At 49.5% G+C, this 10387-nt stretch overlaps 1 protein-coding gene across 3 annotated transcripts; it reads left to right on the top strand.

The window, feature by feature from the left end:
* The first annotated feature begins 176 nt into the window (after positions 1-176).
* ankle2 (ankyrin repeat and LEM domain containing 2) lies at positions 177-10359 on the top strand. 3 transcript variants are annotated; one of them, XM_027025159.2, is made up of 13 exons: positions 177-296; positions 1454-1887; positions 4386-4580; positions 4699-4892; positions 5350-5538; positions 5718-5840; positions 5925-5997; positions 6084-6253; positions 6358-6464; positions 6707-6897; positions 7111-7780; positions 8277-8408; positions 8638-10359. In XM_027025159.2, exons 2-13 carry the CDS (start codon positions 1455-1457, stop codon positions 8885-8887), a joined length of 2727 nt encoding a protein of 908 aa, XP_026880960.2. In that variant the 5' UTR covers positions 177-296; position 1454; the 3' UTR covers positions 8888-10359. The 3 variants fall into 3 exon arrangements, with proteins under 3 accessions (XP_026880960.2, XP_026880959.2, XP_026880961.2); XM_027025158.2 differs by having other exon boundaries at positions 177-343; XM_027025160.2 differs by lacking the exon at positions 177-296 and adding an exon at positions 705-806.
* Positions 10360-10387: the final 28 nt, after the last annotated feature.

Here is a 10387-nt window from a genome sequence, read left to right as displayed (position 1 = left end):
AGAAAAGCACCTTAAAAATACTCGTTATTGCAGATAACACGTGTACATCTTCATTTACACATGCTGCTGCTAAGGAACAGGCCTACTATGAAGTGAAACTAAATAAGGGTTATTACAGGAAGTCGCCGGGGGAGGCGCTGTAGTCAGCGCGTATGACAAACTGGGCAGGGGCGAAGAAGAAGAGGAAACCTCCGGGAAGCATTGGCGAGCCAGCTAGCGAGATTAAATCGGAAGGCTGTGTGTGTGTGCGCGGACAAGCCCTCTCAGACTACAGCGCCGGGTCGTCGTTAAACGTGGTTAGTTTTGCCTAGCGCCGTCGTCTGTCGTCGTCCCTCCATTAATGGTACGTTGACCGACCTGACAGCCAGCGCCAGGGGCGCGTGGTGGCGCGCGCTGGCTCTTTCCAGTCTCCGGTTCGCAGTTTGTTGATTAATAATTCCGCTCTCATACTGGAAGGTCACCATTATATTGAGATGGTAGTTGTTTGTTTGTTGGCTTTTAAATGGTGTTTCATGTTTTGAATCGGTTAACTCCCGGCGCCGTCCAAAACGCACGAGCGTGTCGGTCGCGCGCTGGCGCACGAGCGCGCGCACGCGAGGGCGCTTGTAAACAGTCGCGCGGTGTCCCTCCCCGTCTCGCGTCAACGTTATAACGGGTCACAACGCCGCGCGTGGTGGTAAGTGGCGCCGCCGCCGTTACCGACGGTCGTTAAATCGCCGGGGCTCCGGTGTCACGGCACCCTGGGCGTGACCCGCGCACGCACGCGGCTTCAGTCTCGTGCAGACGTGACCGGCGCACTGGTTTCGGTGGGTCACTGGTTACCAGAACTCCCAGTCACGGCTGCTCTTAAACAGCGTTTTGTTGTGCGATCGAGCGACGTTGCACTGAACCGGTTAATATTGCATGGCTGCACAGCATTTGTTTTGCACTCGGTGTTCACACGGATTTCTGCTTAAGTATTCCTTCTGAGTTATCTCCCTTTCTGTCTGGTCGTACGATCTTCATGTTGTTCGGTTGTTACGTTTTCGTCTTACGTACATTTATTGCCGACCAGAAGACTTGAGAATAGCTGCTTAAAAATTGTTTTTTGTTTTTGGTTTTTTTTTTCAGATAAAGGGGCAATGTAACCAGTATAGCCAGTCTTCCTGCTATAAGGATTAGGTTCAGATATATTGTATAAATGATCTAGACTGCATAAATGACTTTCTGTGATGGTATTTTTTACTGTAGACCATGAGTGGCTTTTGTTGGCTTTGGCTGCTGTCTGCTCCGGAGCTCGCTATGCCTGTGTATGTACCAGAGCTGGGTGCTGTTTAGACAGTGTGTCCTTTCAGCACGGGAGTTTTTGTTAAGATGGAAAAGAAAAACCTGTGATAGACCATGCCGCCTTTCTTATTCTGTGTGTGTGTGTGTGTGTGTGTGTGTGTGTGTGTGTGTGCGTGCGCGCGTGCAGGATGGAGACTGCTCTGGGTCGTCTCAAGTCTCTGAGTGCTGATGAGCTCAGGGAGGAGATTGTTAAGGCCAACCTGAAGTGTGGCCCCATCACGGCCACCACGCGCTCCATTTTTGAGCGGAAGCTTGCCCGTGCCCTGCTGGACGCCGCCGACACAGGCGCCAGGGCCCTGACGGGCGGCGCTCCCCCCGGCAGCCCCGCTCCGTCCTTGGATGCCCCAGCCGGCGAGGAGGGGGATGTGGGGTATGACCTAGGCCTCAACCCCCCCGAGGAGGAACCCCTGACGGAGAACAGTGGGGCAGGGGTGTCGTCCTGTCCCCTGGCGGACGATGGTGCGTGCCCAGCCGACGCCCAGACGCCCTGCGACACCCCTCAGGTCTCGCCCACCTACTACGGCGTGTGTCCGCTGTGGGAAGACGTGCTGACAAGGAACGGTGAGACCTTCTCATAGCTCCTCTTCTCTTAAGTCACTAGCAACGTTTTCCTAACCGCGCTACCTGTGACGAGCTGTCCTGAGTTATTCATGTGAATGTGGTGGTTGGTAAAGTGTAAAGCTTTATCGTATAATTCTTTACAATCTGTTTCTCCTCGTTATGCAATGATTTAAAAAAAAAACTGATGAGATCAGAAAGGTATAACACATTGTAAAGGAACACTGATAAGCATTAAAACATAGATAAGCCTTGTTTATTGCTCAAAATGCAACTTGTATGCTTTGCTGTAAATAAAATTGAAGCTATAATAATTTGAATAATAATTAGGCTGTAGCCTGATTTGGCTTTTTTGAAGTGCGACATGAAGAGGGAGCACGTGTATTGCCTCATCGTTGAGCGAGTAGGCCTGGGACTCGGTAAACTGCTCACTGCTCCAGTGAAACGGCATGTCCCGTATCTTTAGCTTTCAACGGTTCCTGCTTGGAGAATCCACATGTACACTTGATCCAGTTTAAAGGCGCATTGTCATTCTCACCACCAAAAAGTAACAAACATTTATGAAAGTTTGTTTCCATAAACTGCAGCTCACGTGAGATGAAGAATCAGATTGCTTTGTTTTTGTTCCATAGCAGGGATTCCCCGCATAGAGGTGATCATGTTTAAAACAGATTTAGTACAGTGTCTGTATAATGTCTTTCACAACCTGAAGAATTGCTGGAAAAATAACGTATTGCTCCTTTTAACGGAATATCTGACAACGGAGTGACAGTAGTGCCGGCCGCACTGAATATGCATTGATATGGTCATCAACATCGGGTTAGGTGTGGCTTCTAAATGTTTTCTTAAAAGCCAAGAGTCTATCCACTTTTTAAAATATTTCCTTCAACAAATCAGTGGTCTATTACTGGGGGAGTATCACCATCTATAGGTCCGCCCTAACGTTGTCGTGGGAGATCGTTGTCTTGTTTGTGTTGTTTCGTTCAGTCTGTCCCCTCAGTGAGCAAGCTTGCTAACAGTTAGAGAGATTTTCTTGAGTCGACCACAAAAAGATGTTCACCTTTAGCTGCATCAGCACTGACCGGTGAACCACGGAAAGATGCTGTTTTCAGGTTTAACACTTAGGCTACTAGCTATGAGTTGGTGAAGAGACTAAGATTAAGGGATTGCTGCTAGGTGGCTAGTGTTGGGTGATTTTTGGTAAGTATACACCGGAGACGCTTGAGACGCTGCTGTCTTGCAGTGATGCGTTACGCCGTAAAGATATGGTGAGTGTTTCAGTCAGGGTCACGGCACCAGATCGAGTGGAAGCTTCAGAGGACGCGTTCTGTACTCAGACCTGCAGTGTTTCAAGGCAATGCCCCTGACCTGCCAGGTTTGGGCCAAGCCCGACTGTCTGCAACATCTGGTCCTCATTTACCTACAAATGTGGCATGTTGTCTCGTCCAAATTCGCCAGGTGCCCTTTGTCGACTGGCACAGAGCCAAATGTGCCCAGACTGGCGATCTGACATTTGACTTAACTAAATTCCTGGCCATTGTTGAATTGGCTGATGTCGACGTTGCAAGCATCAACAATATGGCCACTGTCTCAGAAGAGAGGTGTGTTTGCTAGTCACTTGCAGTTAAAATCCAGCTCCCACTGTATATGCTATGCTATATACTTCTGTCTGTGGGGTGTGGGTGGGTGTGTTCAACTGAATGTTATCTGTAGATGTCACTCAAGCCTAGAAAGAACTCAAGGGTAGAAATGGTTATTAATCACACACACAAGCGCACACAAACAACCCCCCCCCCCATGTTTTTAATGGACCATCCCTTCATGTGAAGCTGGAGTGACTGAAGTTTTGTTTCTCTTTTGTTTCTGCATCATGGGATGGAAGATGGTTAATGACAATAACTCAGCATTGTTTGCCATGTTTATATTAGGCCTTACAGCAAAAAAAAAAAGTTTTTTTAACTTTTGGTGGGGATGACTATGATGAGCCCAACCCTGTTGTAGGCGTCATACGGGTGTGATATTGCTGTAATGTAATTATCGTCACTGCCCTTCGCCATCAGCACATACATGTCTAAGGTTTGCTAGATTACTGTTCCATCTGTAAGGTTTTATTAATTAAAAATGATACTAAAAACATTATTATTACAGATCTTCTAGTGGTCCTGACAAGCTGCCTGATGTTAGCCAGCTAGCATGCAGAATAACGCCGCCAACACACACACAGAGTCTTGTACAATAGCTTTGACACTTGATACAGTGTCCCTTTTATTCTTGTTTGGGACGTCTCTGAGACGTGGCCTACAGTTGGGGGGGGGAGTCTCAAGCGCCCCCTGGTGGTTGACCAGGTGTGCTTATATAAACTCATAACTGTGTGTGTTTATAAACTCATGAGGCACCTTGAGGCAGGTTTCATATCTGTTAGAGAATAAACCTGATACACATTACTGCAAAAGTAAGAAAAGTGTGTGTCTGTCTGTCTGTCTGTCTCCTGGTCTTTGTAGAACGGGTCCATGTGTACACAGACCGGAAGGAAGCGCTGCAGGTGGTGAAGGTGATGAAGGGTGCACGCTTTAAGGCCTTCCCCACACGTGAGGACGCCGAGAAGTTTGCCAAGGGCATCTGTGACTACTACCCCTCCCCGAGCAAGAGTGCCCCCTGCCTGTCCCCTGTTAAAGCTGCCCTCAGCCTTCACAAAGGTGCACCAGAGCCACCCATCCAAACTACCCCATTCTAACCTCTAACGCTCAGGTCCTGACCCCATTTTAATCTGTCTGTGCCTCCTGCCCTCTTACCTTTTCTCTCCGTTTCTCCCAGAGGGCTGTGCGCTGGCAGAGGTGGACAGCATCAGCCGCGAGCGTGCGAACAGCTTCAAGAGTCCGCGCACGCAGGACCTGACGGCCAAGCTGCGGCGGGCAGTGGAGCGGGGCGATGAGGCAGCCTTCAGCGAGCTGGTGTGGAGTAACCCGCGCTACCTCATCGGCTCCGGGGACAACCCCACTGTGGTGCAGGTGAGCACCCTCTACAGGCTCAGAGCCTGCGTGCACACTTCCTCACGTGCTCGTTTTTTGGAAAGAAAGCACTGCAGGAACTGTACATCAATATCCTGACTAATCAGTAATCACCGTCACACACGGCTTTTCATAACTGATGGTGGAGAAAATGCTTGCTTATCGTTAGTGTGTGTGCGTGCGTGTGTGTGTGTGTGTGTGTGTATATATATTCTGATGTTCTCAGTGCTGGGGGTCTGTTGTCTGAGTCTGTACAAAAGAACTCTCACAAGTGCATCATGATCTGTGTGATTGGCCTTGGTTATCTGAAATGTTTGTCAAAATGTGTAAACATATTAATTTGGGCTGCATTACTGAATCTTTGAAGGACTTGCTAAAGTGTGTGTGTGTGTGTGTGTGTGTGTGTGTGTGTGTGTGTGTGTGTGTGTGTGTGTGTGTGTGTGTGGGTGTGAGACAGGAGGGCTGTCGCTATAATGTGATGCATGTAGCAGCAAAGGAGAACCAGGCATCTGTGGCCCAGCTGCTGTTGGACACGCTGGAGAACCCTGAGTTTATGAGGCTCATGTACCCCGATGACCAGGACGGCATGTTGTACAAACGTATCCGCTACATCATAGACCTGTACCTCAACACACCCGATAAGGCCGTGAGTCTCACTCTCTCACTCTCTCACACACACACACAGGACAGCATGCTGTACAAACACATCCACTACATCATAGACCTGTACCTCAACACACCTGATAAGGCTGTGAGTCTCTCTCTCACACACACACACACACACAGAGTCAGGTGCTGCTGTGTTAGTTGTGGTTTGTGTGCTAGGGCTTCGAGACCCCTCTCCATTTTGCGTGTAAGTTTGGCTGCGTGGATGTTGTGAACGTACTCTGCTGTCACCCCGACATCGAGAAGAACCGCAAGAACAAGTACGACCAGAGGCCAGTCGACGTGAGTTACCCACAATGCCTTGCTCTTTTAGACACTCTCATGGCATTTGAGCGCCCAGCCAACTCTGTCCTACTTTAACTCCAGGTCATCTGTGAAAGAATGAAGGACAAAAGTCAAATCCAGGAGGTCAAGCAGAAGATTAGCGAATATTTAGAAGGTAATTAACCTAATTGTTCAGTTAAAACAACACGCACACAATTTTGTTTTAGCCGATGCTGAGGCTGCTTTTTAATTCTCTTGTAGACCGATTCTACGTGCCCCTCCTACGAGCAGCTGATAACTCATCCCAGGCTGTGATTGGTGCCACTTGGTCACCTGAACGAATGGAAAACCTGTCGCCGCAGATACCCAGAAGCCCCATGGAGCCTGTGATGATGGTGAGGGCCTTCGCTGGCCCTCTAAGCCCTTTGAACGTGAGTTAAGCAGGGAGCGGGAGAGGGTGTGCGAGGCCATGAACAGGGCTGCTTCTGGTGCTCTGACGGAGCCTGACTGGTCGTGCTGGTGTTGTGCTGCCTAGGCAGAGGAGTTTCGGAAAGTGTGGAAGACGCCCCCTAGAGAGCGAGCGGAGTATTTCCACCACATCCTGAAGTCCGACCCGGACCGGGGAGCCGAACGGGTGGGCAGGTGGGAACACAGCTCGCAAACATATACGCATACATACATACATACATACATACATACATAATATACTCACTCACTCACACCCCTGACTGTTGATCCCTGTATGTGGTTGCTGATCCTTATCTTAAAATGTAAACACACATTTGAAATGTAAACACACATTTGAGTTACCTGGGTTTGGACTGCACTCTTAGGAACTTGTGTGTTTGTACATGTTTGCTGTGTCTGTGAGCGGACGCACACAGGCTCCTGGCGCGTGAGCACGGCCACCCCTGGGCAGAGTACTGGGGTTTCCTGGACGGGTTTGTAGATCTGGCCTCCACCCATGGCCTCCAGTGCCTGGAGGAATACCTGAGCAGGAAGAACTTCACTGAGCGCCTCCACGATGAGCCCGGTGAGAATGAGACCAGCAACCGGTTCCGCACGCCGTCTCCTGGTAAGACTGGTTTAATCGTGGCAGTGTGACTCACCATTTACACATCCAATTTAATAATAATAATTCTGTATTTGGGAAGTAGGTCGTGTGGGGGTGGGTGCTTGTGCGCACGCACGTACGTTGGTGTATATAGGGTCCTCTATATTTGAAGAGTAGGTCTGTTCTCTGTTTGTCTGTCAGTCTGTATGACGAGGCTGTTTTATGAAATTCCAGGCAAACTGAAGAGGTTCAGTAACTCCGTGTCGGTGGGGGCGTTCCTGGACGAGGGCGGCGACATCTCACTGGAGGAGATGAAGAACCGGCAGAACGCCGCCCTCACAAGCATCTCCGGCTGCCCCCGAGACGCCCCGCGGGGCTCGGCCCCGGGGAGCCGGGAGGTCCACATCCTGCCTGTGCCACCGGGTTCCGCCCTCATCGAGGAGGGGAAGAACGGGGAGGGTGAGGCCGAGGAAGAGCGCACGCCCCCACGTGGCTCCACCTCCCTGCCCTCGCCCATATCCAACCTGATGGCGGAGTTCGAGCGCATGTCCCTGCACGACTACCCGGACGATGGTCCCAGGGAGAGGCGACGGAGTGGGGGCAGGCGCCACCGGGACACCGGGACTGTGGAGATTGCCTCCAGCCTTGGCCGCCTCAACCTGGAGGAGGACGGGGCTAAGGCGGAGGGGGCATCGACTAGCGGGAGCTCGGAGGAGTACTTCATGGCGGAGGAGGGTATGAGGACTCGATCGGGGTCAGCGGGGGAGAGGTCGCCCTGTGCGCGCTCCAGGTCATGGGATCATGGGAGCTCCACCTCCTCCGGCTCTTACAAATCCTTTGACCGCTTGCACGATGTCATCCCCACCACGCCACCGCGGGCCAGGAAAGGGCTGTTCATCGAAGGGTGAGTGTGCCAACAAGGGGCATTCTTCTGGAGGATCCAGTGCTGTACGCTGGAGCCCCGGGGCTGATGTTCACAGCACATGGATTACGGTCCCACTCCTCCACACGACTGAGAGCTTAGACTTGCAGTCACTGGTCTGACCCTGAACCAATGGTCTAACCTAGACAATGGGGTTTAACCACAGTTGTCTGACCTGCTGTTGTTTGCTGGTCATTGACCTGGAGTGTGTTGTGTGTCTGTGTCTAGAGGCTCAGTGGTGTCAGTATTGTGAATATGAAAAGTAATGGCATCCGCGTCATGAATATGCAAAACGAGGGAGTCGGTATTGCAAATATGCAAAATGACGCAACCGTGCCATGGCCTTCGCAAGGTCCTGACATCTAGTCCACTGAACCACGGGGGGGGGGGGTTGATCCCTGAGTGGCAGCCAGGTACTGTGCCCTCTCCAGGTTGGCGTTCCTGCGTTCACAGACCTCCTCCCCTTTCCCCGACCCAGGGATTCGCCCTCCAGGCTAGACCATGAGGTGCTCGCTGCCATCGAGGGTGTCGACATCGACCCGCTCAGGTTCCCCAGCGTGCACAGGTGGAAAAGCACAGTGCAGACATACTCCAGTGTGGAGAGGGAGAGGTGAGGATGCGCCATACCATGCTTCGCTAAACTAATTATTGACCTGAAGCAATAGATCTGAAAAAAGTTATGGCTTGGATAGTATACCTTCCTTTATTTCTGACCTATTACTTTGTGTAAAGTGGAAAAAGACACTTTATTTGTAAAACACATTCCAACATGTATAAGTGCAAATTTGTTTTGCGCAGGCTTAAGTCTCTGTCAGTGTGTCTGTCTACGTGTCTTTCAGCTGGCCGACTCCAGCTGTGATGAAGAGTCACTGTAGGTTCCAGTCCCTGACGCCTGGATCTCCTGTGAGCGTTCTCGTCTCCCCAGCTAACCGGTACAGTCCAGCTAGACACGCCCACTCCCCCGATTACACAAGCCCTGGACGCTACAGCCCCGCCCATCCTAGCTACAGCCCCGCTCACCCTAGTTACAGCCCTGCCAGCTACATCCAGCGCATACGTCTCAAGTACTTCGGTGATTCGCCTATATAGCAAATAGCCCCGTCCCCCCCTTCACAGTGGACCCCCTCCCCCCCCATCCATTTCAGCCCAGATGTGGGTGATGTCACAATGCAAGCTGCGGAATCTCATGAGAGGAACATCCAGCTTTGCCCCTCTGGCTGCAGTTTCTGTAGAAATGGAATTCCAATTCCACGGCAGACGTTTGCTTCGGAATCTCAGAACGTTCCTCCTTGTTCCATTCTGCCGCCGAACACAATTTTCCCAAACAGACGTTTCCTAGAGGTTTGGAATCATAAACTCCATGTGGTACTTTAGTGTGGGGTACGCATTGTGAATGGTAGTGTATATTTTTAAACAAGTCTCCTTTCTTATATATTTGTGTGTATGTTCGCGCGTGGATTTTGTCCGTAATTATTTATGGGTCAAAACAAATTATCAATCATAAAAACTTTCAGTTCCAAATTTGGCATTTGTTAATAACAGAATGAACAACCCTCATTTAAAAAATAATCAATGGAATGAAAAATCACATTACCTCACAAAGAAAGTGAAATTATAAAAAAAAACAAAAAAAAACTGTATTACTCTTACAATATAACTAACAGTAGCACAAACTCCTGGAAGAGGCTGGTCTGGAGTAAACTGCCTTAATCACTAATGTTCTTTCCCCTACACCATTGTGCCCCCACTGGCAAAGTGGCATTTTCACAGATGATTTTACTCAAAATCATTAGTCTGGGAAAAGTCAATTATGACTTATAAACTAGGAAAATTTGCCCTGTTGTATTTCCGTTGAACAATAAATATGTCGCTTGTTTGTATGTGCGCGTTTGTTTTGCACTTTTTAAAAAGCTTTCTTTCTGTAGACGTGGCGTAGCAGAGCTCAGCAGCACTCAGCCCAGTTTGGGTAATTTTGTTTCACAAGTAAAGCTGCTGTAATCGGTGTCACCGTTTCCCCTCCAAGTTACGCCCTTGCTCCCTTACGACGCATACACGTACTACGTCCTCATTTGGTTAAAATACAGCTAGATAGCTTTGAAATTTTTTTTGTTATTTACAGAACCCAGGACTTTTCCAACTCGGATCAGATTTTAGCGAGACCTACCTGAATATGGAAAAAACCCATTTGGTGTCTTGCGAAGAGTCGATGCCTGCGCACAAACTGAGCTTATATGGAGCTGGGCTTTGGGAGGGAAAGAGAAAGTCAGTGTGGGGTAGTCTGGAACAGTAGCATTCGCATATGCGCTGTTGTTTTTCCGTTCCGTTTGACCCGTTTAACTCAAAGCTGGACACCTTCCTCAGCCGTAGCAACAGGAGAGCAGCACTGAGCTGGAGTTGCCATTAAACATCGGGATGAGCCGTGTTTTTTTTTTTACTTTCATTTTAATTTAATTTGTGTTTCCCACCCCCGCATGCAATTCTAGTTCTATTTTATTACGTGTCATAGGAGAAAGAATTTGATGTACTACTGAAAAACAAATAAAGTGCACATTATCTTGTAACCCATTTTTACTGTCTCAATTTGATAGA

The sequence above is a fragment of the Electrophorus electricus genome, chromosome 5 (genome assembly GCF_013358815.1).
Source record: "Electrophorus electricus isolate fEleEle1 chromosome 5, fEleEle1.pri, whole genome shotgun sequence".
NCBI classification, from domain to species: Eukaryota; Metazoa; Chordata; class Actinopteri; order Gymnotiformes; family Gymnotidae; genus Electrophorus; species Electrophorus electricus.
This window is presented reverse-complemented; position numbering and strand designations above follow the sequence as displayed.

Excerpts from the sequence above, each read along its gene's own strand:
- ankle2 (XM_027025159.2), top strand. The coding sequence starts at position 1,455 with ATGGAGACTGCTCTGGGTCGTCTCAAGTCTCTGAGTGCTGATGAGCTC. Across the intron at positions 1,888-4,385 it reads AGACGTGCTGACAAGGAACG|AACGGGTCCATGTGTACACA; the intron begins GTGAGACCTTCT and ends TGGTCTTTGTAG. Across the intron at positions 8,409-8,637 it reads TCCAGTGTGGAGAGGGAGAG|CTGGCCGACTCCAGCTGTGA; the intron begins GTGAGGATGCGC and ends CGTGTCTTTCAG.